Genomic DNA, 27998 nt, shown 5'->3' with positions numbered 1-27998 from the left:
CCATTGGTAAAAAAAAAAAAAAAAAAAATTCAGTGGTGGAAACGGGCTTCCATACATTTCCATCTATAAGTGATTTATATAAAAGAAACAATACTGTATGTCAAAGCTTGCCTATGTACATTATAAAAAGGCGGTATACAGATTCTGCAGATTATATGTAAGGATTATATCAAAGTATCATAATCATAATTGAACTGGTATCAAAAATGAACAATGTTGGTCCTCCAGGAGCTCACATGATTGGACATTTCTCAGTTCTTCCACTCTGAGAAACAACAAAAAACGCCAAGTTAGTTTCACAGCATTGTTCTTTCATCCGGTTTGAATTCACTATGGCTTTTGTTTTTGCTTGTTCACCTTGCGAGGCGTGCTGGTGCTGAACACGTAGGAATGGGGCAGCAAACCCTCTGAGATGCCACCGCTGCGGAAGGAGCGGGAAGCTGAAGACACGGCGGAGCAGTTGTTGGACTTGTCCGAGGGGAGGCCGCAGGAGCCGCACACCACCGTGCGACTACGCAGGTTGTATTCGCTGTCCCCACAGGTGCTGTGAGCCACCTGCTGTGGAGGTAACATTTACACTCATCTTTGGAAAGAGCCACTGGAAGACAGTCTGATTTTTCAGGGCGTACAGGGTTCCTACTTAAACTTCGTCTGGAATGTGGGAGTGAGAGTAATATAATGTTACCATGTCATCATCATCTTCTTCAAAGTGTGTGCGAGTGACCTTCCTCATTGCCATTTCCTGCAAGAAAAAGTAGCGTACAAGACACTCTGTGCAATGTTTGTTGTGTACTATGGGCCTAAACTACCTCTCCATTAGCACTGATCAGGGTGGTCTGGAACTGGTCTCCGGTGCCCCAGTTGGGTTGTGTCTTCCACACCAGGTCGGAAGGAGGGTTGTGGTTTCCACCAGCACCAGCCGCCCAGATCTGGTAGCCAAGGAAAAGTCACAGGAGACATGTTGAACTTGTATTGTTGTGCTGATTTTGGAAGACGGTGACACTTACAGTGACTCTCTGGCCGGCCTTCAAGACGAACTTTGCGGGAAACTTGAATGCGATTGCAGCACCGGATCCCACTTGTCGTTTTACCTGCCAGTTCCCCAAATTTTGATCCTACGGGAGCAAGAAAAACTTCAGTGATGTGCCTTTATAGAGTCCCGAATCAGGAACAAGACAAGATGACTAGATGACAAAAGGATGGCGTGAGGATGAGATGGAGAAGAGAAGAGGATGATGAGAATAAGATAGAGATGAGGTGTGGATGTGAAAATTGTGTGAGGAAAGTTATGACAGGGGATGAGGATGACAGTGAGGTCACGATGAGCATGAGATTTGTTTAAGAGAAGAAATGTACATGACAATAAGGATGCGATGGAGATGAGACACAGGTGAGATGAGGTTGAGATGGATAATGGATGGAGATGAGGATGTAGATGAGGTGGGCTTGACAATGTGGTAATGATTAGGATGCGATGAGCTGATGAGGATGAAAAAAGATGAAAAGGAGGCTGCGGTCATGTGTGGGTGAGATGGAAATAACAATGAGATTAGGATGAGAGAACGGGCATGAAGATGAGGTGAGGTCGTACTTGACAATGTGATAATGATAAGGATGAGATGAGCATGACCTGAGCATGAGTGCCTGGGTAAAGACGGAGATGAGGATGAAATAAGATGACGAGGAGGCTGAGATCATGTGAGGATGAGATGAGGATAACAATGGCATAGGGATGAGATGATTATATGAACATGAGGTGAGGTAGAGCTGGGGTTCACAGCGTTATAATGATGCGGGTGAGATGAGCATGATCTGAGCATTAGAGTGTTATGAGGATGGAGATAAAATAACATGAGCATCACATGTACAGTCGATGAAAACAAGACAAAAAGGAGGATGAGATAATGTGAGGATGATGAGCGTGAGATGGAAATGAAGATGAGGTGAGGTAGACGGTGTGCATGAGATGAGGACGAAGTAAGATGACAAGGAGGCTGAGATCATGTGAGGATGAGATGGGGATAACAGGAGACGACAATGTCACAATGATGAAGGGGAGACCAGCGTGATCTGAGCATGAGAGTGTGCATGAGATGAGGACGCAGATGAGGATGGGATGGAGATAAAACAATGAGGGTCTCATGGACGTAAGAGATGAAAAAGACGATGAGATCGTGTGAGGATGAGATGGGGAAACAACAAGATGGGGATGAGATGATGATGAGCATGAGGTGGTTGAGAGGAGATGACATGAGATGAGAATAAAAAATGAGATGAGGATGATGATCACGACATGGAGATTAAATGAGACAGGGATAAAAGATGAGACGTGCATGTTAATGAGGGGGAGATGATAATTCCTTTGGGATGATTATGAGGATGAGATGGGGATGATAATAATGGGTGATGACAGCGACATGCGGATGAGCTGATGAAGCATGTATGAGCTGGAGATGAGATGGAATATGAGATGACATTGAAGATGAGAGTAAAGTGGACCTGAGGATGACATGTGATGAGGTAAGGTTGAGATGGAGATGAGATAAGAATCATTCCTATTGACTCAAACAAAAAATGAAGACTAAGGAATCAAATAAGATAGAAAGAATAAAAAAGTGAAATGAAAGCGGGACAAGTTCAAATGTTATTACGTATGATTCGATGTTCCACACAAACCTCGTCTGCTTTATTGCTGAGTCGGACATATTTCCCTTCTAGGTCCACTTCATCCACAGTGACGCGTCCACTGGCAGAGGCCTGCTGGGTAATGCGGGTGCGAGCCACAGCGCCGCCAGCAAAGCTCGAGGCCTCGCTGTCCGTGTCGTTGGGGCGCCGTCTCTTGGCGGGAGAGATGCAGTGGCTTGCAGTCGAGGAGCGACTTCCTGCCAGTCTCGTCGGCGGTGGACTTGGGGAGAGACGCAGCCTGCGGAGACACACGCGATGATGCCACAGAGGTGACAGTAGCTCCTCCAGAGCCAACATCGCACAAACCTCTGCTCCTCTCCCTCCAGTAATTTCCTGTAGGCACAAATCTCCATGTCCAAAGCCAGCTTGACATCCAGAAGCTCCTGATATTCATCCAGCTGCTGCTGCATCTGCTGCCTCATCTCGGCCATTTCTCGGTCTTTCTCTCCCAGAAGGCGCCGCATGGTGTCCCGCTCTCGGGACAGGGCTTCCTCTAGGTCTCTCACCTTTGCCTCACGAGCTGCAAGCTAAATTTAACAGACAAATAACAGCTTTTAAGACGACATGCACCCTTGGATGTTGTTGCAGACTACAGCAACATACAGCAGAAGCACATAGAGATCAAGTCATAAATAATGTGTTTTCAAACAGCTACTACAGCGAGTACAAGCACGTGGATTTTACACAAACCTTGGACATGTCCTGGTGTGTGTCACCATTAAGGAGGACATCTTTTGTAAAGATTTTCCAAAATATTCAATTATATAGCCATAAAATAATTAACGAAATATATCAAACTAATTTTATTGGGTGCTTTATTGTGGTTTATGCTATTTAAGTGTGCAGGAGTAGGGTCAAATGTCTGAAGGGGTACTCAATTGTGAAACGTTTGGGAACCGCTGCCATGTATAAATATGGATGATTGGTGTATATCATTACACCTACAAAAGGTAGAATTGTGGGGAGACTTTTTTAAGAAATTGGGAGCTTTGGGGAGGATTTTCTGCCCATTCACCTAGAAAAGAATGTCGTTTTGCATTTTATTGTTAGTAGTCCGCTTCACGTCACCTGTTTTTGCAGCTGGCTGAGCTGAGCCGAGGTGGACTCCAGGCGGATGCGTGTCTGCTGCAGCTCCTCATGCGCTGCACCTACCAGATGGCTGCTCCTGTCTGCTGACTGACGTGCACTTTCCAGCTGAATGACGAAGGTAGAGACGTAGCAGAAGACACCGTATACATGTGCGGTACATCCTGTAGGACACAATGTTTACCTTTGAATTGTAAGTCTTCTCCAGCTCATCCTTATAGAGCTTAACTTGTAGCTCATGCTGGCTACGCATCTCCATCAAGGCCTCCGCCAGTTTGCTTTCAAAGTCTTGCTGGTGGCCGTTGTCCAACTCGACCATACGAGACTCATGGCGTCGCTTTGTCTCACGCAGCTCCTGTGTGGCAAGTGTCACAGTACAAATACACAACTCACAAAAACACTCAGGTTTCGCTTGAAATGTCAGGATGAACCTAAAATGCACTCTAACCTTAATTTGACCTTGTCTAAACTTTTGAATACACATGTTCAACTGTTTCAGTACATTTTACACAACTTGCTGTTTTCTAACAAGGAGTTTTGTAATATATACATGGACCAATAAATGTCCCGCTTCAATTAGAACTGTTATTTAATCACCATGTTGCTCACATTTTAAGGCGACACCAATTAAGTTCACCTGCAAAGGCTGTCGTGCATTTTAGGTTCAACCTGAAATCTCACCCGAAAGCTAACTTGTGACTAGTGTACTTTCATACATGTATTTAGTTTTAATATTAATAAATGGTAGCAATGATAGGCGCGTCCCACCTCGGAATGGAGGTTCTTTTGGAAGTCCAGTTCCTCTTTGAGGGTCTGGATGCGGTTCTCTCCATCCACCCTCCTCAGCATCTCATCCTGCAGCTGCTTTCTGGCTTCACCCAGGCTGGTGTCAAGCTAAGAGCAAAGGCATCTACTGTGAGACGTATGTGTTTTTGACATAAACCAGGGGTGTCCAGACATTTTCAAATGAGGGCCACATACTAAAAAAATGAAAGGATGCAAGGGCCACTTTGATATTTTGTAAAGCGACACATCTACAAGTATACTGAATATGCTAAGAGGTTATACAGTACCTGTATATATTTCAAGAAAACACCGCATGTCAGTTTTGTGATATAGGTGAAAAAGCATATTATTAGTATCAACTTTTATTTTCCCTTTCCCTTTCTAAGTTTTTAAAAATAATACAACTTTATTTAGTTTTGTGTCTCATAATATTAGAACTTTAAAAAAAATGATATATTAAAATTTCTTTTAACTCTATTCAACTCAAATGACATTACTTTTCTTGAAAATATTATTTTATTCTAGTAAAATTGCGACTTTTTTTCTCGTTACCGCTTTTTTTCTCGATATTGTGACTTCATTCACGTACAATTACAGCTGTTTTTCCCCATTTCTACTGTTGTAAAATTTTCCAACCATTTCAACTTTCTTCTCGTACATTTTCTTCTCGTAATATTATTACTTTATTCCCAATAATATTCAAACTTTTTCCCCAAACCAATTTTCAAAAAATTACAACTTGTTGTGTTGGTTTCTCATAATATAAAAACCTTTTTTTTAAGGTAATTTTTCTTTAATATTTCAACTTTATGCTACTAAAATGATTTTATTTTTCCTCATAATATTATGTCATTGTTCTTGTAAAATTAAGACTTTTTCTCGTTAGTTAACTTTTTTTTTTTTTGCTTCATACTTTGACTTTATTCTAGTAAAATTACTGTTGATTTTTCCATTTGTTTGAAATTTGAAATTTCCATTTCTTGTTCTTGTTTTTTAAAATTTTCTTGTTAAATTATATTTTTAGAATGTGCTGCGGGCCAGTAAAAAAACAGCCGCGGGCCGTGCTTCGGACACCCCTGGCATAAATGAGCACTTTCCGTTGACTTCTTTAACTCGAGCGTGGGTTTTAAATCTACCTTGGCAACCTGTGTCTTAAGGTCCCTGTTTTCCGTCTCGAGGCTGCGCTTCTCTCCTAGCGCTGTCGTCAAAGAGGCGTCCTTCGAGTTCAGCAAGGCCTCCAAGTCTTTGAGCCTCTGCAATGCTGCTGCCAGATCTGATTCTTTTTTTGTGTTCCTGCGCACATAAATGCCAATAGGTGGAAACATATTACGGCTCGGCATTCTGGAAATGAATCACGCGCATAACTGCGTCATAAATTCCTATACTGTACGTGGTCAAATGAGCTATTTTAAGTAAGAATGTGCTGTGAAGGGTGGAAAAAAAAACGGGGATATACTTTGGTGTTTCCACTCCTGGACGTGACTTATGAGCTACAATGGTTCCAGTCATCTCCAACTCGTACCCACAAACCACAGCTTTCGGTGTTTGGCGGAGATGCTGCCATGGTGACAGTCAAGCTTTGCCAAACACACTGCAGCCATCAAGTCGATATTGATGGAAAAGTAAAATAAGCAGAGCCCTCTAAGCACTGCCACGTTGCGCGAGTGTATGATTACTCTGGGAGAAAAAAGGGGAGGAGGAGGGAAGGACTTAGTCATCAGGCCCTTGATGTGACTATGGGATGTTTGAATGGGAGTCCAATGTTGAGCTGCAATTAGCCATGAGGAGGCAACGCCATGGGGTGTGGTCCCTGCGGCAAGGCTTGTGTCAGCAAAATGTATATGAGGATCGGTTATTATTAATTGCTGTAAAATATGAAGCAGCACAGTGGCCTAGTGGTTAGCATTTTGGCCTCACTGTCAGGGGATTGACGGTTTGAATCTCTGTGGAGTTTACATGTGGCTTTTCTTTCTCAAAAACACGCAGGAGTGTGAATATGATGTGAATTTGTCTATATGGGCCCTGTGATTGACTGACAATCGGTCCAGGTTGCACCCAATGTCAGCTGGGATAAGCTCCAGCTCATCCATGACTCGTGATAAAAAATAGAATGGAAAGGTTGCCTCACCTTGCTTTGAGCTCCTTGTATTCCTCTCGCAGCTTGCCCACCTCCAGCTGCAGACGTGCACGCTCCTTGGCCACGGAGTCCAGAGTCTGACGGGCATCAGCCAGCTCCGACTCGTAGGCTGCCTTGAGGCCCGTCAGCTCCCGTGAGACTTCCGTCTCGGACTCGGTGATCCGCAGACGCAGGCCCGCGTTCTCGGCCTCCAGAGACCGGACCTTGTCGATGTAGACGGCCAGGCGGTCATTGAGGTTGCACAGGTCCTCCTTCTCTTGGAGACGGGTGATGCGGTTGGGGGAGAGGGGATTGTTGCTTGCACCGCGAGGAGTGTTTTTTGGTGTTGCCATCTCTCAGTCGGTCTTCTGTGGTGGAAAACAAACAGATATGAGTTTATTGTGTCGTTTTACCGTACTCCAGCACAATGAGCGCAAGTCAACAATGGGCTTCAGATGGGAAATCAACATTAAGCACAAGAAATGCCAAATGCATCCATTCTTTATCACCATGTGAGTAGTATCCCAAAGACAGCTCACCTTTTTTGGTTGCGGTGATCCCAGTGTCCCTCTGTGATCTCCAGCACTGTTCAGTCTGTTGCTGTGTGTATACTGTACTCTCGTACATCTGCGTGCCCATAAGGAGAGAATGAGATGGAAGGAGAGGAGAGAGGTTGGCCTCAAAGTTTGGCAGTCAGTAGAGGTGGTTGTTCCTCTCCCTCTCTCTTTCTCTTTTGGTGTGCGGTCTGAACAAATGAGTCATCCTAAAGTATTCCCTGAGACTGGAGTTCATTTACAACTTTAGACTCCAGCACATGAAACGTTTAAATGTTTTAGAATGGCTCTCTACCTGTTGATAAGACAGACCGGACCCCTGACCTTTTAAAACACTTCTGAGACTCTCTAAACTGTTTAGGTTTGTGTTTCAGTACTGTGCTCTGGACCAAAAAATTGCTCGCTTAGCATTTACACTGATATTTTTGTCATGGGACCAAAGGCCGCACAGCAAAAAAAAACAAAAATCCAACTTATTCATAAAGTAAGGATGTGATGGATGCTAACTAAACACTGACTTTATTTTGCTCAAAGAACTGTACGTTCCGTTATATCCGTTGTATGAGACGCAACTTTTTTTTAAAACTTTGAACATATACAATACAGAAGTGCTGCTAATTTATGACCATGTTCTACTCTGGTGACATTTCTTTTACCTCAGAAGTACTACTAATCACTTAAATACTGTGTCGGTAGCTCGTTTTTATGGCAGGAGCCAATCACAAGCTTTAAGGGAACTGACGACAAACTTGCTAACCAAAATCAACAGGATTTTCGGAAATCGCAGGAGGTCATTACTCAAAATAACAGTCTGACTCACGGTGTCATTTTAGATAAAAGGCTAAAATCATCACACAGCAACTCAACACTCCAAAAGGTAGGTAAGAAATACACAGGTACCAATACGAGTTATTAAAATAAAAATCAACTATTCTAACTTCACTACTTTTTCTCTTAGAGATTAATAATGTATCTCTCTCTCTCTCCTCCCTCCCTCCCTTCCCAGCAGAGCAGTTCATTGGCCAGCTCATGAGCTCCCTCTGGGGCTGAGCACAGGTGAACACAGGCAGCTGAATGAATCATTGCAGCACCCTGGCAGCATTGCTTAATCTATAATGTGAAATCAAACATGTTTTGAGTTCCTTGCGCAGTGTGTTCTATAATTTTTTGGTAACAGGGTTGCACCAAATATAGCAAATTAAAAATAACATAATCAGAAATATATACATAGATTTTAAACGTCCTCCGATTCTGGAATGAGCCTCCAAACTATTTTTTTTACCAGGGCCAAAAAGCAAATTCAGCACACAGAAAGCCATTGTATTAAAAAGGTCTTTTTTTCTGTGTATGCACATAAAACATTTCCACCACTAGGGGGAGACAAAAGTCGCTATTAAACCACCTGCTTAATTGGACCCCGATTTAAAAAGAAACCAGTTTTACTCTCCTTATGTAATTCTTGGGTTTTCATGAGTATGAATAAGTCTCTAAAATAAATTAATGAAATTATGTTAAATAACCTTCGACATATTGGGGTTTGGTCCAAAGAAAGCTTGCTGTAGCACTTCTGCGGACGAAGAGTATGTTAGCGCTTTGTGACGTCCGCACGCGCCCGTTAAATAGCTATTTTTTACACATAAAGGGCCACGTTTCATCCACGTCAGCATCGGTAGACCACTGGGGAGGGTTTGAAAGTCACAGAGATTCAAAGATGCAAAGTAGAGAAGTACCAAAGGAAAGTCAACAAGAGTGAACAGGTGGCAGGACTTGTAGGAGTGCCTTCTGTCTTTTTATCTTGTGTTTTCCTGATGCAATCATGTGGATATACACACATTTGGATGCTGGCCTCAGTGTTGATGCTTGGTGTGACAATGGGGATTCCAAAGCCCGTGCAGTCCACAACAAGTCAGGATGATACGACCAGGAAAGAAGAGACACAAATAATGTCCATTCGGTGGGAACATGTGCAAACGCCTTATACGGTTGCAGCATTCGTACTGTTGGCTTTTTTGGCCAAGCTAGGTATGTATACTTTTGGTCATACATTCGTCCCTCGCTGTGCCATTTTCGAATATCTTTAGCTGTGACAACACCTCACTCTATCGCTCCTCCCCGAAAATCTATTAATAAATGACGTGTGTTTCGCTTTTTTTCGAAAATTAATTTACGAAATGACGTCTGTTTCGTGGTTGACTTTGGACTATTAGTAAAACACTGCAAAACAAGATATATGCCGCTAGGTGTCAGTAATGGTACATGACATTAGATTAGATTACTCGCCGCAGGTCAAACATGGCATATTTATCTTCCCATTTCTTCTCCCATTCCGTGTATAAGGTTTTGGTTTCTTACTTTGTCCTTCTTCTCCACTCTGTCTGAAACACTTTCTGAAGTTACAATGTGTAAATTGGAGAGCCATATAGTTAGCTCCGTAGCTTGCTATGCTAGTGGCGGCGATCTCCTGTGTCCCTGAAGTGATCCCGTAGCCTGGGCATAACGGTTGAGAAATGTGGTGTAAACAAAGAATAATAGTGACTGTATAAGTGTTATTTCATATCTGTAAAGCTATAATAATGGCAAAAATCACATTTAGAAAGTCATAAACAGGTTTTCTATGCTCAACTAGGAAAATACTCCATTTATTACTCCATTATTACTAATACTCCATTTATATTAATACTCCATTATTCCACCTGAACCATGTTGTAGTCAATATGTATTCTTTACACTGTATTCTTTACTTGCGTATCTTGCTTGCTGCTGTAACAAGTGAATTTCCCCGCTGTGGGATAAATAAAGTACAAATACAAATACAAATACAATACAATACAAATAAACGAAATTACTGCACAGGCAATTTTAAAGTTAAGTTTTAAAGGTGCAAAAAAAAGTGTAAATAGGTTAACCACTGTAAAACACTACAAGGGACACTGGAGTCTTTCTGTTTTAAATGTGAGTCTTCGTACACTGAATACCTTTCAATGCGTATACCTTTTATTCTTACCCTTGTAGGAATAAATGTGAAAAAAAGTCAAAGCAAAAGCAAAAAACAGTTAATGAAGTGTCTGTGGCGGCATGGATTATGTCCTGTGTGACTTGAAACATAAAAAATGGAACTTCATGAACTATAAACAAATATACTTCACACTGTACTTACAAATCTTTCTTCACAGTGATCGAGGTCAACCATCATGTGACCAGCCTCATCCCAGAGAGTGCCTTGCTCATTTGCTTTGGTTTCATCCTGGGCGGCATCATCTTGAGTGCTGGCCAGTCCTTCAAGCTCACTCCGACCATTTTCTTCTTCTTCCTTCTGCCTCAAATCGTTCTGGATGCAGGCTACTTTATGCCAAACAGGCTGTTCTTCAGCAACATGGGCACCATTCTAGTCTACGCCGTCATTGGGACCTGCTGGAACGCCGCCAGCGTGGGGTTCACGCTATGGTTGTGTGAAATGGGAGGAGCCATGGGTAAGAGAGGCACTTCAGTGGGTCAGTTATAGTAGGCGTTACTAGAAAACATCCACTTTTCAATTAATATTTAACGATTTAGTCAATACGTCAACGCAGATCATCCAAATTGATCAAATTCTCCAGTTGCTAGGCAGGATTCGTGAATCACAAGCACTAGCTCCTAAAACCTGGTGAAAAAAAATTGCAAAATGTACAAATAAAGTACTTGTTGTCAAAGACATCAAAGAACTGGAAAAATATTGATTACATCACGTCGACTACAAGGAAATTAAAGGCAACTCACAGACCCGATGAAGCTTGAAGTCAGCGTCCTCAATGTTTCGTTGTTAACTTAACATACCGTACCATACCAACGTTCAATATTTATTGACGTGCAATTTTGTTTACAGGGACTTGATACTCCATTGTATTGTTGTAATTGTGTGTTTTTTATAGTGATTTGTTTCTTACAGAGGGTCTATTTTTGTTTGGTTATGATGGTGATGTTTATACTGCAATTTTTGTTAAAAGAGACCGTCCATTTTATTTTCATTGGTCTTTTTTTTGGTTTTAATTTAGTGTTGATTTTATTTAAAGGTTCTTGACCCTCCATTTACAGTTTTTGATACGTGTACTTGAATTACGATGCCATTTATTATCGTTACATAAATGAAAAAATGGTCTCAATATAATGTTGACAATAATACCGTTCATAGGACAATTATCTTCCAGAAATTTGGGTATCATGACAGGCCTAGCCGGTGTAGTAATATGTCATTTTGTAGTAAGCTACCCTAAAAAGATATGGAAGTGACACGCTTTTTCTTTTATTAGTATTGATATTTTATGAAAGTTCATACATGCATCGATGCCACGGAATCCATACATCACTAGTGCCCCTCAAATACACGTGTGCGGTTTTGTGTCCTTGTGCGTCAGATATACGTGTCGCACTGACATTGGTTGGGGAAAAAAAAAGCAAAGACTGATGTTAATCCTAATACTCTTTTTTGCCTACACCACAAATCTTGATTGGAATATATATATATATAAAACCTCTTAGCGTGAGGTTTACAAAATATCAAAGCGGCCCTTGCAGCCTTTCATTTCTCAGGATGTTGCCCTCGCTGGAAAAACGGTGGACACCCCCCTGACTTAAAGGAAACACTGGAAGTAGACATCTGACGTGCTACTGCCCCATGATGCAATCACCACTCACTTCACCCCTCTGACATCCCAAACTTCTGTTTGTCTCCTCTCGTTTGCAGGTGGTGATGTGAACATCAGCCTGCTCCAGTATCTTTTGTTTGGGAGCCTGATTTCTGCTGTGGACCCCGTGGCAGTTTTTGCTGTGTTTGAGGAGGTCCACGTCAATGAGGTGCTATTCATCCTGGTGTTTGGGGAGTCACTGCTCAATGATGGTGTGACAGTGGTTTGTATAACTTTCTCTGTATAATCACGGTTAAGTGGCTTTAAGGTAGAGTGACCATATTTGATGACCAAAATCCAGGACATAGTACTAACAATACTCAAATGATCATCAGAGTTTACTCATAAAGATGTCTTAGAATTTCAATACATTTAAATGATGCCGTGTCTGTTTGGGGAGAAAATTGTTTTTTTACAGCACACAAGAATGTTCAAAAACTGGTCCGGAAATGATTCCAAAAACAGAATGCCACGGGAACTTGAGGTCAAATGTTTTGGAATGTCACCAAATATGTGGCATCAAACATCAATAGAATTTAGGAACTTGAGCAGCCTTTGTGCATGACGCCCCCAATTTTCTGAGCAACGCGGGAAGCGTCAAGGGGATTAACGCCGTGCACATGTTTTGCTTTTTCTTTGGTTTTTGCCAGCGCTAATTTAAAAAGCCGGCCACACAACAGTCTCTCAGGGATTCCATTACATACAGCAGTACCCTAACTCTAATATTTTCATCACTGTCTAAAAAAACCCCCAACTAAAACAGGACGGCCAGGACAGGACGTGAAAACAGGACATTTGGAAAACGGGACATTTGGTCAGCCTACTTTAAGGTGTCAAGAATGTTATTATGTGGACTTGTTTATACTAAGAAAGCTGATCAGCATTAGGAAGAAAAAATTCTGTAAGCGGCATAGCAAGCTGTAATAACCGGAGGGTTGCCAGTTCCAACCCTGCTCCGTCCATCCCTCACAGTGTCATTGCTCTTGTGTCCCTGGCAACACACTTCATCCACTTCGGTTATCCTTATGTATTGTGGAATATGTGTACTTCAATAATATCAATTTCACTATGCCTTTTTTCCTTTTAGTTGCTCTTCCGCATGTTTGAGACATTTGTTTCCCTGGGAGTACCCAACATTGAAGTTGTGGACATAATCAACGAAATAGGTAAAAAGTGAAGAACACTATTGTGAAGGTTCACTTCCTGTATGTTAATTTCATGAAAGAATATACGCTTGTGCAACATAACCTCCTTTGCAGTTTCCTTCTTTGTAGTGGCACTGGGTGGCTCCCTCCTCGGCATGGTGTTTGGTTTGCTGCTCTCGCTTCTGACCAGATTCACTAAAAACATCCAGATCATTGAACCGGGCTTCATCTTTGTGGTGGGGTACCTCTCCTACCTCACTGCTGAGATGCTCTCCCTCTCTGCTATCCTTTCGTGAGTTCTTTCTCAAACATTTTGAACCACGTAGCCCTTTTAATCTTTTGTTTTTGCACTACAGAACTGTGTTTTGTGGTGTGTCCTGCAAGAAGTACATCAATGCCAACATGGATGAGAAGTCAGTGACCACTGTCAGATATGCCATGAAGGTGCTTGCTAATGGATCGGAAACCATCACGTTTGTTTTCCTCGGCATCTCAGCCTTTGATAAAACATGGAAGTGGGACACGGGCTTTGTCCTCCTCACACTCCTTTTCATCTTTGTGTATCGCTTCATAGGTGAGATGTTAGCAGATAAGAGTGCAATGTGGATGCAAAATTGTGCCATGTGTTTCTCTTGTTTAATGTGTGAAACAGGAATTTTTTTCCTAACCTGGATCATGAACAAATTCCGACTCATTCACCTCGAGGTCATCGATCAGATCATTATGAGCTACGGTGGCCTACGAGGGGCGGTTGCATATGGCCTGGCAGTGATGCTGGATGACAAGATAAACGAGAAGAATCTAATGATCTCCACCACTCTGATTGTAGTTTATGTTACTGTTATCATTCAGGTAATTTACACTGTCTCACAAAAGCTCACAACACCTCACATTGCAGAAACTGTTTTATTATATCTCTCTTTCGTGTGTCGTCATCAACTATCCAGCTCAGCTCGGGTGCCACATTGAAGAGGCCCGGCCTCTGAAGGTGCTTTGTGGAGGGGGCAGGTGGTGGTGATGTGGTCTGCAGTTTGGTCAGGCTCCCTGCATTCACATGCAGCTTGGTCTGCCAGGACCACTTCCTCAGCGATGCTTTGAAGCCTCCAATCCCAGTTTGCAGGCGGTTTGGCAAGGTCCGATGCTGACTCCCGGGTCCTAGATGTAGCCATGCATAAGTCTTGACCCTGCCGACCCCCACTCCTACTTCAGGAAGCTGCCAGCCATGCATCTGTCGACAGGTCCTCAGGGATGAAACTTAAGCAACTCTTGTGCCGCCTTGTTGTAGGGTGGTGGTGTGCAGAATGTGCCAGTCGTGTGTCAGGGCCTTCCTGGCTAATGCAAGGGTAGCAGCCTTCCGTCGGAGGATGGCTGGGGCTCTTCCCGCTATCACTGGCAGATGGAACACGGGAGTGGGCTTTAAGGCAGCCAGGTATGGTCTGAGGGGTGTTGTTTATAATGACATCGACCTTATTGACATGGGGGCTTCTACACCAGACTGGAGAACAGTATTCAGCTGCAGAGGGCTTGCGTGGAGATTCGCTGCACCTTGCCAGAGGCACCCCGCGAGATGTCGGATTAGTGAGACCCTTTGGCCATAACTTCTTCAAGATGATGTTTGAAGGAGAGTGTTCTGTCCAAACATACGCCAAGGTAGCTTGGGGCTTGCTGGAACTTCAGGCGCTTGTTGGTGATGAGTACAGTCAGTTCCCTGTTGGTGTCTTGTTGTTGAGAGCTGCTGTTGCTGTCTTGCCAATGCTGAGTTGTAGAGGCCAGCTGCGTAGATACTGTAGGCTGCCAGGATACCCATGTCCTGGTTTAGGCCATCTTCTGTTGCTCCCTGTGTTGGTCGTCAGCATAGCCATATTTTCGTGATGTTTGCATGTCTTCGGTAGGTCGCAGATATACATGTTGAACATCAGAGCGACCCTGTGGAGCGCCGTGGAGAGCCTGCTGTGTTGTCCAGCACTGGTTTGCAAGGTGAAGCTGCGGTTTGACAGCATCTCCATGATGAATTTCATCATGTGCCAGTCTGGTATGGTCTTAGCAGCTTTAGGTGGAGTCCACGGTGCCAGACAGTGTCATAGGCAGCTGTGAGGTCCAGGAACACTACGCCAGCCTTCTGGTTCTCTTGAAAGCTGTCCACAATATCCTGAGTGAGTAGTGTCACCTGGTCCACAACTGGCTAGATGCGGCTATGGATCAACCTCTCCAAAGTCTTGAATGGGACGCAGAGCGGTGAGATTGGTCTGTTGGACTTTGGGTCTTCAGAAGGTTTGCTTGGTTTTGGAAGGGCTATGACCGTAGCATGGCGCCAGATCTGTGGGGGCTGTGCCCTCCTGAAACACGCAGAGTAAAATGAGCAGAGCCATGCAGTTGTATTTGCGGCCTGATAGATCACATACGTTGGGTGGATGTCGTCGTGGCATGGGGCCTTCCCTTGTTTAAGTTTGCTTTTGGCTCAGCTGATGAACAGTCTCCCGACATGCTGACATCCACAATGGCTGCCCTACGCAGGGAAGATACCTTGTGTGATGTTGAGCAGGCAAAGTTCTTGTCTGTTCCTGGGAAGCAGCCGTTCTCGAGGAGCTGAGACACGATGGCATTTGCTGTAACTGGACACCTGGGCGATGTTATTCTGCCTGTTAGCTGGTTGATTGTCCACCACTCTTTGCAACCCTACCACCATGCTTGACTGGAGTCAAAACACATTTATCTTAGTACTCAGTACTTTTGTCAGCTATTTAGACAATCATGATTGTGTGTTGTTATTTTTCATCGTGTATTAAGTATATACAGCTCTACAAGCTGTACACCGACTTCTCTAAATGATATTTTTGTTGCTTTAGTAGTATTGTCTCATGAAAAGATGCTGTAATGAAAATGATTGCTTTATGTTTACTGTATTTATGTGGCCCTTTTTGAAAAAAAAGGTTTTTTTACCAACTGCAGGGACTAACACTAAAACCTCTTGTCACCTGGCTGAAAGTAAAGAGGGCTTCTGTGGCTGAACCAACTCTTATAGAAACAGTGCAGAATAAGGTAATGTTTTTTTAAACTGATTTGGCTTTTACATTCACCATAAAAACCTGCTTAATTTGCCGAATCTGATCTTATAGGTCTTTGATCACATGCTTGTCGCCATCGAAGATATAGCTGGACAATTTGGTCCCAACTACATGATGGACAAGTAGGTCAATGCATTTGCAGAATTGAATTGTGCAAGGATTTGAAATGGAGCAACAGTCTTGATGTGCAGGTGGAATCATTTTGAAGAGAACTGGGTGTCTGCGATCTTGATGAAACCATCCGCTAGAAAGAATCGTGACTATGTGTTCAAAGTTTTCCATCAGCTCAACCTCAAGGATGCCATAAGCTATGTAGCTGAGGTGGGTGTTGATCTTGGTTGATCTTGTTGATATTCACAACATAAAACACTAAGGAAACAATAGAATACCTACAGAAATACCTTGCCTTTGATGCAGGGTGAACGAAATGGCTCTTTGGCGCTTATCCGGAATCAATCCGGATTTATTGAAATGGAGAAAAAGTTTGGCGAAAAGCCCTCAGACGTGATGGCTGATATGGCATGCAGACGCACTGGACTTCCCCCGATACGGTGAGCCAAACTGTAGAGTGGGCATAACATTTTGACCATTGCATCCATCTAATGCAGGGGTCTCAAACTCACGGCCCGCTCCTTGACATCAGGCACTTTAATTGGTTGGGCAAGCAGTAGCCAACACAGTCTTTGCAGTGAGCTCGACACGCAGTGAAATGAATGAGTGCCGCAAAGCATATTGGGAAGCCGAAAGTGACTGGAATCATGACCCAGCATGTCATGTGGCACCATCCATCTTCCATGCCACTCATCCTCACTAGGGTCGCAGGTACGCTGGAACCCATCCCAGCCCACTTTGGGCGGGAGGCGGGGTACCCCCTGGACTGGTCGCCAGCCAATTGCAGGGCAAATATAGACAACCATTCACACACCTATGGACAATTTTGAGTCTCCAGTTAACCTAACATGCATGGTTTTGAAATGTGGGAGGAAACGGGAGAACATGCAAACTCCACAACAGAGATGCCCAACGGAACCCAGATCTCCTGACTGTGTGGGCAACATGCTAACCACTAGGCCACCATGCTGCCCGTCATGTGGCACATTTTTGTAAATAGAAAACGTGTTTAGAGCTAATGTAGTTGTTGTTACCCTGCACTAGTAGTAGTACTTGCCCTATGTGTGTGTTACCGTGTTATGTTGTTGTGTGATGGATATTAGGGGCATCCTAATACAAGTTTTTCACTTCCAATACATTACCAATACCGATGGCTGAATGTGGTCCGATATCAGCACGAATCATACATACTTTTGTTATTTTATAGTGTGGAACGTTAGAAAAGGCTTGATGAAGTGGTATTACTCAGAATAACTGAATAACTCACTTTTTCATGCTTGGCAGTTGTTTTTTTGGGAAGGAGGCAAAGGTATGTTTTTTTCACCTGCGTGGTCTTGCGAGGATCCTGTTTTTTGTGGTGCTGCTTCAGATGCGCAATGGGGTTCGTCATGTTGAACATCCCCGGTTCTGTGCCACCACTGGGGACTCAGGCGTGGCCTGTTTTGCAGTTGGCTGCAATGTCTTTTTCAGACTTAAACGTCGATCCTGCTGGAGTGGAGTCCGAAATGGAGTGCTTGTATCGGAGTGCTGATATTCTGGTACTTGTTTTTTGCTGATATCGAACCAATATCCAATGTCAATATCAGATGGGGACACCCCTAATGGATATAGTGTTATTTTATGACACCGTGAGCTAGGCTGTTATGTTGAGTAATGCCCTGCTGTGTCTGATGTGTTGACAAGCTAGCTCATTGTGAGCTCCATCTTGGATAGGCCTTGCCTGGATGAAGAGCAACTTCCTGTAAACAAGCTGAAGTGCCTCTGACCATCACTTGGGCAACTCAAAAACACCACAGCATTAGATTGTATTTATGTTTTGTGTCAAATATGGCCAAGCAAAGCAAGTTGGACTGTGATTTGGACTGAATACCTGATACGGCCCAGTCTCACCCAGACTATTTCCAGCGGTCCCCAGTTGAGTTGAGACCCCTGGTATCATGAGATCCACATTGTCAGATGGGTATTTAACAATATGATTGTGGTTTGCAGTGGTCCCGAACTACACATCATCATACTGAGAACTGTGTCTTAACATTTTGTCCCAGGAGAAGGGAACCTGAGCCATTTGTGAGCTTGGAAATGCATGGGACGACCAAGAATGGTGAAAAGCAAGCAGAGGACAACAGTCACCATCTCCTACAGAAGCACTTATACAAGGGCAGAAAACAGGTAGCGTGTTCTGTCTTGTGCATATTAAAAGCACACTAACACACACAAGATGCTGATGCTCTGAGTAATTGCCCTCTTCTGTGTCATTTCTGCATTCCAGCACCGGCACAGGTACAGCCGGAGCTATATTGACGTCAACAAGGACAAACACGAGGTGCAGGAGATCTTCAGGAGGACCATGAAAAGTCGTTGGGAGCATTTCAAGTCTGCTAAGATGGGTACCGCTCTGCCAAAGACAAGTAGCAAGCCCCAAAAGAAAGACCAGCAAACTAAGGTCAAGCTTGATGATATGTTTGCATTAAATCACATCACATCATGCTGTACAACAGCTAAAAGGACTTGTGATGCCACCCCAAATGTGACTAACACCGAATACTAGAATATTACAGAAAAAAGTGCAGTCGTCTAAAAAGCATACGTGTGGAAGGATGCGTCTCAAATAGAATACTGGAAGCCAGTACGCGTCAATATGTATACTTTATACCCTAGGTTCCTAAAGTGGGGTCTATTCATGGGAGTATGTGGAAAAAAACAATTTCCGCCCAACACTCACAATTGCGAGTGCGCCTGAACACCTCACGGCGGTGGACAAAAAAAAGTGACGCTCAGATTCAGCCTAATCATACGGAAGGATGCCAGCGTCAGACTGGAATAAAAGATGTGTCGGATGATTACTTGTCCGTTTATCAGTGCTCATGTGAAACTTTATCAAAACGTGACCATGCAAAATACACATTTTCGACACAGAATTATTATAAAATTAACCAATTATGTTCAATATTTCTAGTTAATTAACATAAAAAGGTTTGTTTTTAAGTGTGCAGGAGTAGTGGGTACATGGCTTCAGGTCAAATGTCTGAAGGGGTACGTGGCTGTAAATATTGGGAACACTGTGTACAAATTTAGTCAGTGCTGTCCTAAATCCATTACTGTGACTGCACATTTACCGGAGATGACAATTCTCTCCTTTTTAATTGTGAATTGTAACTACCCTTCCCCTACATAGCCAAGATGTCAACTTTTGAGGGTGGCAAGTGTCCATCACTGCACATTTACCATTTTGTGTGTTGAGTGAAACATGGAGTGCTGGCAGCGCACTGCGTTTTACCGTACTTCGCAGTGTCAACACACTCAAAATGGAAGTGTTAAGTACGGAAGTGTGAGTCTTCACAGCTCCATGCTTGAATTTGTACTTTGGTTCAGAGTTTGCACAAGGCTTGTAATCAAACAAGTGAATTATTGGTGTACATTTCAATACCTACAGGATTTGCTTCTCAGTCCACATTTTAAATAAAGAAAGTGGGGAGAGGGGTAACACAAATTGTAACTATCGCTTCCTCTTACAGATTGCAACTGGAAAATTATACACTTATGAAGAGGAAGGTTTGCTCCACTGGTCTACATTCAGAAGCTATACTACCAAGTACGCACACTTCAGTACATCTTGCATGATGTCTTTTTTCTAGATGCGTCGGATGAGGACAGCGCCTCCGCGTACTCAGATGACTCGCTCAGCATGAAGGTCACCCCTAAAACAGAAGGTAGTCCATCATTCATCAATCCCAACAGAAGAACCCAAACACTTCACTTCTTCAAGTCGAAAAGGATGCACACGACCGCTCCACGCCCAAATAATATTGTCGCTTTCCCACAGGAAATAATATAATCGTTTCAGACACAAACTATCATCATAGCACCGTAACATTTAACACGCCTTTGTGTCAAACAAGTATAATCACCCATTGAGGATGCATAATAGACAATGGTAACGTGTTAGATACTGACATCTAATGGTGGTTTATAGTAATTGCCGGAATTAATAAGTAAGCAAGCGCCTTAAAAACATCTTGAGCGCTGTAGTTTCGTCTATATAACCTTTTTTAAATGATTATTGTCATGACAAGGAGTGGACCTTAAAGCAGAAGTTGGTCAAAAACAAATGATGTGCACAAAAATATATTAAAAAAAAAAAACAGGCAAAAATGCTGAGCACTATAGTGAAAAGGCAGGCACCCACAAAAGAAAGCTCAGTCTACTGAGCATCCAGAATCTTTCCTGTCACACATTTACTTAAATCTCCAGCTGTAGGGTTATCCCATATTTCCAATTTGCAGTGACAATCATAAAAGCTAAAGAAAAAGCAACACAAGCCAAAGAAAAAGCAACACAAGCCATGCTGCAGGACTTATTTTTATTTTTTTATTTAGCTGAACATGAAAGGCCAACGTTCTCGCTGGAGTCCGACTCTGCAGAAACGGCGCCTGCCCCACCATGGCTGCCAGAGACTGAGGCTGATAGCACCGTGGTGGGCCCCTCACAGGGGGCCCAGGAGGGAAGGCCACAGACGTAAGAGCAGAACGGGGCGCCAGCACGCTGATCAAGACACACAGGACTCTTTCACGCCAGCCGAGGAGGAGCTGCCGCCACCAATACCACCACCTACGTCACCTAACAATGGTGGTCACATGTAGCCTTGCTCTTTTTCACTTAAATTTGACTGGCAAAGCCACTGCACCTGTCAAAAGTATTATCAAGTAAAAGGGACAATATGCCCAATGGCTACTTGTGAGATACATGCCCCCTCCATGTTTTTTTTTTTTTTTTTTTGCATGTTTGTCACACTTAAATGTTTCAGATCGTCAAAGAAATTTAAATATTCGTCAATTGACAACACAACTGAACACAAAATGCACTTTTTAAATGGAACCTTTTATTATGAAGGGAAAAAAAATCCAAACCTACATGGCCCTGTGTGAAAAAGTGATTGACCCCCTGTTAAAACGCAGCAGATTAAGATCTATCAGTCTGGAAAAGGTTATAAAGCCTTTTCTAAAGCTTTGGGACACCAGGAAACCACAGTGAGCCATTATCCACAAATGGCGAAAACATGGAACAGTGGTGAACATTCCCAGGAGTGGCCGGCCAACCAATCTTACCGCAAGAGCGCAGTGACGACCCATCCAAGAGCTCACAAAAGACCCCGCAACATCCAAAAAACTGTAGGCCTCCATTGCCTCAGCTCAGGTCAGTGTTCATGACTCCATCATGAAGACACTGGGCAAAAACGGCCTCCATGGCAGAGTTCCAAGACCAAAACCACTGCTGAACAAAAAAACATTAAGGCTCATCTCAGTTTTACCAGAAAACATCTTGATACCCAAGACCTTTGGGAATATACCAAAAAAATATACAAAAAATGCCAACAAAAGTGTAATGGTTGGGGCTGTTTGGAACCAAGATTTGTATCTACCAAAAAAATCCTGAAGGAGAATGTCCGGCCATCTGTTCATGGCGCCAAGCTGAAACCAACTTGGGTTCCGCAGCAGGACAATGATCCAAAACACTCCAGCAAGTCCACTTCTGAATGGTTGAAGAAAAAATGAAAGACTTTGGAGTGGCCAAGTCCAAGTCTGTTGAGATGCTTTGGCATGACCTTAAAAAGGCGCATCATGCTGGAAAACCCTCCAATGTGGCTGAATTACAACAATTCTGCAAAGATGAGTGGGCCAAAATTCCGCCACACCGCTGAAAGAGATGCATTACAAGTTACTGCAAACGCTTGATTGCAGTTGTTACTGCTAATGGCGGCCCAACCAGTTACTAGCTTTAGGGGGCAATCACTTTTTCAAACAGGATCATGTAGGTTTGGATTTTTTTTCTCCTTTAAAAAGCATTTTGTGTTCAGTTGTGTTGTCATTGACTTAATAATTAAATTTGCTTGATGATCTGAAACTACAGTGTGACAAACATGCAAAAAAATAAATCAGGAAGGGGGCAAACACTAAACTACTGTATATCACCGTATAGAAGTCAAACACTGCAGAATAACCTGTTCCTACATGCTATTATAAGACATTTTTGAGGGAGGCATAGACATGCATTGAGTGACATTTTATTCATTATAAGGGTGTAAAGTTAATTTGAGTATGATCAGTGTATTGCACCAGCCAGCAGGTCAATGACTTATTGAATTTAGGGAATGCGGATTTTATTTAAAATAGTCGATGTAATGGTAAAGGCAGAGGGTGTACGTTTATTCCTGCCTAGGGTTGCATCTGAAGGACATCCAGCGTAATGATCGTCTGATGAACGTCCTCAACTTTGTTTTATGACAAGCTGATTCTGTGTCATTTAAAGGGATTGCATATGAATTTGCATCTAATCAAAATACATGATTAGAATAGAGTAGAATGCCATGGTTTGGTCAGGTCGGATAGATTTCATTTTAGCATGGAGAAATCTATTTCTTTAAATAAAAAAAAATCCCATTAAATCTGTCAAACGCTCATTTCATTAGATATGATGTACAGTTGTGCTTATATCACGATCTCATTACAAATAGTCCATTTCTGACATTTCTAGGTGCCTTGTAATATCGTCTGTTATTATTCTTTCATTTCCAGGATCCTTGAGGTAAAAATGAGATCCATCAAGCATTCTGATGGTGAAATCTCCTGTCGTGATGTCTTTCCATGCTGTTGACAAAAACAAGTGCAGTGAGTTGCATTTAAATTGTGTTGATATGCAGTGTCAGCCAACAAAAACTATAGAGTACACATGGCGTGATTGCATAGTAAGTAAATAGCTGGAGTTGTATGCCAAAGTATATTTTGAGACAATATTAGCTAATGCTATTTATCATCTTAAGGACTAACCTTGCAAATCATGAGGAATATCATCTTTCCCATCCATACATGTGATTGGGCAGGAGAGCAATGGACTGACTGGCTTATTGCACCTACAGAAAATCACAATTACTATAAATATTTTGATTTGGATTTCTGAAGTTCTGAAGCCGGGTCATCCGGGGTGAGAACTCATGAATGGAAAGCGGAACAACAGGTGGGTTTGGAGTATCCACGGCGATAAATAAGAACAAATCCTTTAGTTGTCACGTGGATTTCTACTCTTGTAAAAGACTCCTTTACCATGCTGAAATGCAAAAGGAGACTGTTTAATGCATCGCAACATATTATAGCATCCTCAAATGCACCGTTTATCTTCTCTTGCCGTCCAATTGAGGACCTACTTCATGCATAAATTTAACTAAGAACATTATTTAGTCCGCAAACAAAAATAAATAAAGTGTGGCCGCAACTCAGACCACACAATATTGCCCATAATTACGCACCCTGAATGTTCCTCCAAAACTAATGTGGTCATTTCTGCTCAAGCTTGTGTGGGTTTCTCAGCAAGAAGGGAATACTACCTGCCGGTGGCTAATTGTTACTTATAGAAGGTGGCTGGTGAAATGGATGACATAGAGTGGGGAATATTTATATCAAAATATTTGATCCCCTGCTGATTTTTCCTTCCAAAGAATGTAGATTTTTTATAGTAGTGAAGAGAATATAAAACAATGCCTGCCCATTCCAAGCAGTTAATTTTGTTTTTCAAATTTGAATGCTGCTTTAAACACTTGAATTAAACAAGCCCAATAAAGATGAGAAAGCTCTCAGGAGGGCCCAGGAGGGAAGGCCACAGACGTAAGAGCAGAACGGGGCGCCAGCACGCTGATCAAGACACACAGGACTCTTTCACGCCAGCCGAGGAGGAGCTGCCGCCACCAATACCACCACCTACGTCACCTAACAATGGTGGTCACATGTAGCCTTGCTCTTTTTCACTTAAATTTGACTGGCAAAGCCACTGCACCTGTCAAAAGTATTATCAAGTAAAAGGGACAATATGCCCAATGGCTACTTGTGAGATACATGCCCCCTCCATGTTTTTTTTTTTTTTTTTTTGCATGTTTGTCACACTTAAATGTTTCAGATCGTCAAAGAAATTTAAATATTCGTCAATTGACAACACAACTGAACACAAAATGCACTTTTTAAATGGAACCTTTTATTATGAAGGGAAAAAAAATCCAAACCTACATGGCCCTGTGTGAAAAAGTGATTGACCCCCTGTTAAAACGCAGCAGATTAATTAAGATCTATCAGTCTGGAAAAGGTTATAAAGCCTTTTCTAAAGCTTTGGGACACCAGGAAACCACAGTGAGCCATTATCCACAAATGGCGAAAACATGGAACAGTGGTGAACATTCCCAGGAGTGGCCGGCCAACCAATCTTACCGCAAGAGCGCAGTGACGACCCATCCAAGAGCTCACAAAAGACCCCGCAACATCCAAAAAACTGTAGGCCTCCATTGCCTCAGCTCAGGTCAGTGTTCATGACTCCATCATGAAGACACTGGGCAAAAACGGCCTCCATGGCAGAGTTCCAAGACCAAAACCACTGCTGAACAAAAAAACATTAAGGCTCATCTCAGTTTTACCAGAAAACATCTTGATACCCAAGACCTTTGGGAATATACCAAAAAAATATACAAAAAATGCCAACAAAAGTGTAATGGTTGGGGCTGTTTGGAACCAAGATTTGTATCTACCAAAAAAATCCTGAAGGAGAATGTCCGGCCATCTGTTCATGGCGCCAAGCTGAAACCAACTTGGGTTCCGCAGCAGGACAATGATCCAAAACACTCCAGCAAGTCCACTTCTGAATGGTTGAAGAAAAAATGAAAGACTTTGGAGTGGCCAAGTCCAAGTCTGTTGAGATGCTTTGGCATGACCTTAAAAAGGCGCATCATGCTGGAAAACCCTCCAATGTGGCTGAATTACAACAATTCTGCAAAGATGAGTGGGCCAAAATTCCGCCACACCGCTGAAAGAGATGCATTACAAGTTACTGCAAACGCTTGATTGCAGTTGTTACTGCTAATGGCGGCCCAACCAGTTACTAGCTTTAGGGGGCAATCACTTTTTCAAACAGGATCATGTAGGTTTGGATTTTTTTTCTCCTTTAAAAAGCATTTTGTGTTCAGTTGTGTTGTCATTGACTTAATAATTAAATTTGCTTGATGATCTGAAACTACAGTGTGACAAACATGCAAAAAAATAAATCAGGAAGGGGGCAAACACTAAACTACTGTATATCACCGTATAGAAGTCAAACACTGCAGAATAACCTGTTCCTACATGCTATTATAAGACATTTTTGAGGGAGGCATAGACATGCATTGAGTGACATTTTATTCATTATAAGGGTGTAAAGTTAATTTGAGTATGATCAGTGTATTGCACCAGCCAGCAGGTCAATGACTTATTGAATTTAGGGAATGCGGATTTTATTTAAAATAGTCGATGTAATGGTAAAGGCAGAGGGTGTACGTTTATTCCTGCCTAGGGTTGCATCTGAAGGACATCCAGCGTAATGATCGTCTGATGAACGTCCTCAACTTTGTTTTATGACAAGCTGATTCTGTGTCATTTAAAGGGATTGCATATGAATTTGCATCTAATCAAAATACATGATTAGAATAGAATAGAATGCCATGGTTTGGTCAGGTCGGATAGATTTCATTTTAGCATGGAGAAATCTATTTCTTTAAATAAAAAAAAATCCCATTAAATCTGTCAAACGCTCATTTCATTAGATATGATGTACAGTTGTGCTTATATCACGATCTCATTACAAATAGTCCATTTCTGACATTTCTAGGTGCCTTGTAATATCGTCTGTTATTATTCTTTCATTTCCAGGATCCTTGAGGTAAAAATGAGATCCATCAAGCATTCTGATGGTGAAATCTCCTGTCGTGATGTCTTTCCATGCTGTTGACAAAAACAAGTGCAGTGAGTTGCATTTAAATTGTGTTGATATGCAGTGTCAGCCAACAAAAACTATAGAGTACACATGGCGTGATTGCATAGTAAGTAAATAGCTGGAGTTGTATGCCAAAGTATATTTTGAGACAATATTAGCTAATGCTATTTATCATCTTAAGGACTAACCTTGCAAATCATGAGGAATATCATCTTTCCCATCCATACATGTGATTGGGCAGGAGAGCAATGGACTGACTGGCTTATTGCACCTACAGAAAATCACAATTACTATAAATATTTTGATTTGGATTTCTGAAGTTTGCAACCCACTTGTAGTTCTCCACAATGTGCAGGTCAGCCTTCAACGCAGGAAGGAAAAGGTTCAACACTTCCGGGTTGGCCAGCAGCTCGGGTGGAGTTCCTCCGATTGAAATGAGCCACTTGAGAAAATCATCATCTGATAAGTCACTCCTTTTGGGGGCTTTTATGCGAACCTCAGACTGTATAGACAAAGTGACATGTAAGAACCATACCACGTGCTAGGCTACAGTTAAGAGTAGCGCACATAGAAGTCCTGTTATTTTGATGTTTGATGAATGTTTCAAAAGCAAAACTATTCCAGCCATGAATGCAGATAAATGAAAATATTACATATGGTGCAGATGCACCAGACAGGAAGATGTGAACTGGCTCAATGTTGTGGAGTTTCTTCAGTGCATCTGCAACAGCATAGCTTGTATAAGCACCAAAACTAAAATCAGAAAGGTAAACATTACGGAAGACTCCACAAGCGGAAACAAATATTTGACAGGCTTTTTTTTTTGTTCTCATACCTGTGGCCAAAGAGAGCAAATGGCTTCTCTTTCAACACTGGCAATAATACATGAAGAACCTCATCCACTATCTGGTGCATGTTCTCAAAGAAAGGCTCTTTAGCCCGACTTTCCCGGCCTGGAAGTTTGACAGCAAGCACTGAAAGCAACAAATTGACAATAAAGGTCATTTCAATCAAACAACCATGGGGTTTTTATTGTGTTTTATTTTTTTATATATATAATCACCTCACATTAGAGGCGGCCGGAGAAATCCAAATATCGATATTGCCAATACTAGTGTGATATTTTTCAATTCTCTTCTGCTTATTTTCACAAATGTATGTATTGTTAAGCTCATAAAATAAGGCTTTGGGGGCAAAACAATTTGAATGAGAGCAAATTGTAGTTTGGGATTTTTTGCCTTTATTTCGCTCGAACAATTGAATGTAATTACAGGGAATATTTGTAGAATTTTCATGTTAAAATTTCTCACAAATAGTTCACAAATTAGTGTTGATACAATTTATTAGTGTTAATTTTGCCTAAAATATTTTCTCTGTGTTCCATTCTCATTCTAATAAAGGCAAAAATCACTAACTCGTTCAATGAGCTTGAAAATTGTATCAGTGTTGGTGAATTGTATTGACTAGATCGATACAAAAATTTGTATTATCTACCTCTACCTCACGGATATCAAACCATACGGTGACTCTTTATTTTAAATTATGATGTATGGATAAAGATAGACTACCTTCTATGGCGCTATTAAGGATGTTCCCCCAACGTGCATAGTGTATGGAACCTCCGCCTGCCCAGGGAAAACAGATCAACCTGGCCACAGCATCCGGCCTTTTCTTGAAGCAACTGATCAGCTTTTCCATCCTGAATTTTTGTAGAAAATGTGAATACTCAACACCGGTTTGCGTCTCTGTAGAGTGGGTGTAAATGGACGTAACAGACTCCACAGACAAAACTAGTTAACAAAATGAGTATTTGTATAAGTATTTGTTTCACCACAACACTGCTTTTCTTTTGCGTTGACATTTCCGGGATTTATTCTTCTACGGTTGTGTTTACTGCTGACAGCTAGAGACACCTATAGGATGCAGAAGGAGTGACACATCAGTAATATAAACATAGCGAACTGCATTTACAGTAGTTATGTCATTGAAGGTAAATATGCATTCATTTA

General features: G+C 42.2%; 3 protein-coding genes across 8 annotated transcripts; 1 reads left to right on the top strand and 2 right to left on the bottom strand.

Annotated features, from left to right (window-relative positions):
* Window position 1: 1 nt before the first annotated feature.
* On the bottom strand, window positions 2-9695 carry LOC129173267 (lamin-A-like). The gene is made up of 14 exons (XM_054764009.1): window positions 9580-9695; window positions 7213-7300; window positions 6686-7041; window positions 5694-5850; window positions 4540-4665; window positions 3956-4126; window positions 3754-3879; window positions 2992-3212; window positions 2677-2923; window positions 1008-1115; window positions 810-929; window positions 686-742; window positions 358-558; window positions 2-265 (listed from the first exon to the last, which is right to left on the bottom strand). The coding sequence occupies exons 3-14, from the start codon at window positions 7024-7026 to the stop codon at window positions 233-235; spliced, it is 1908 nt and encodes a 635-aa protein (XP_054619984.1). The 5' UTR covers window positions 7027-7041; window positions 7213-7300; window positions 9580-9695; the 3' UTR covers window positions 2-232.
* On the top strand, window positions 8505-23378 carry LOC129173266 (sodium/hydrogen exchanger 3-like). 5 transcript variants are annotated; one of them, XR_008567210.1, is made up of 16 exons: window positions 8505-9249; window positions 10401-10697; window positions 11948-12111; window positions 12976-13054; window positions 13148-13325; window positions 13390-13885; window positions 15983-16072; window positions 16150-16220; window positions 16290-16419; window positions 16516-16649; window positions 18255-18378; window positions 18479-18652; window positions 19725-19761; window positions 19845-19919; window positions 20586-20835; window positions 22782-23378. XR_008567210.1 is itself a non-coding variant. In XM_054764007.1 (16 exons), exons 1-16 carry the CDS (start codon window positions 9036-9038, stop codon window positions 20726-20728), a joined length of 2328 nt encoding a protein of 775 aa, XP_054619982.1. In that variant the 5' UTR covers window positions 8505-9035; the 3' UTR covers window positions 20729-23378. The 5 variants fall into 5 exon arrangements, 4 of the variants coding, with proteins under 4 accessions (XP_054619982.1, XP_054619981.1, XP_054619983.1 ...); XM_054764007.1 differs by having other exon boundaries at window positions 13390-13607; window positions 13686-13885; window positions 20586-23378; XM_054764006.1 differs by having other exon boundaries at window positions 11948-12057; window positions 20586-23378.
* On the bottom strand, window positions 20606-27872 carry olah (oleoyl-ACP hydrolase). 2 transcript variants are annotated; one of them, XR_008567211.1, is made up of 7 exons: window positions 27558-27872; window positions 26825-26963; window positions 26643-26742; window positions 26322-26491; window positions 26178-26260; window positions 23034-25997; window positions 20606-22853 (listed from the first exon to the last, which is right to left on the bottom strand). XR_008567211.1 is itself a non-coding variant. In XM_054764011.1 (6 exons), the coding sequence occupies exons 1-6, from the start codon at window positions 27685-27687 to the stop codon at window positions 25855-25857; spliced, it is 765 nt and encodes a 254-aa protein (XP_054619986.1). In that variant the 5' UTR covers window positions 27688-27872; the 3' UTR covers window positions 20606-25854. The 2 variants fall into 2 exon arrangements, 1 of the variants encoding a protein (XP_054619986.1); XM_054764011.1 differs by having other exon boundaries at window positions 20606-25997.
* Window positions 27873-27998: the final 126 nt, after the last annotated feature.

This window comes from Dunckerocampus dactyliophorus, chromosome 20 (assembly GCF_027744805.1).
Source record: "Dunckerocampus dactyliophorus isolate RoL2022-P2 chromosome 20, RoL_Ddac_1.1, whole genome shotgun sequence".
In the NCBI taxonomy this organism is placed as follows: domain Eukaryota; kingdom Metazoa; phylum Chordata; class Actinopteri; order Syngnathiformes; family Syngnathidae; genus Dunckerocampus; species Dunckerocampus dactyliophorus.
This window is presented reverse-complemented; position numbering and strand designations above follow the sequence as displayed.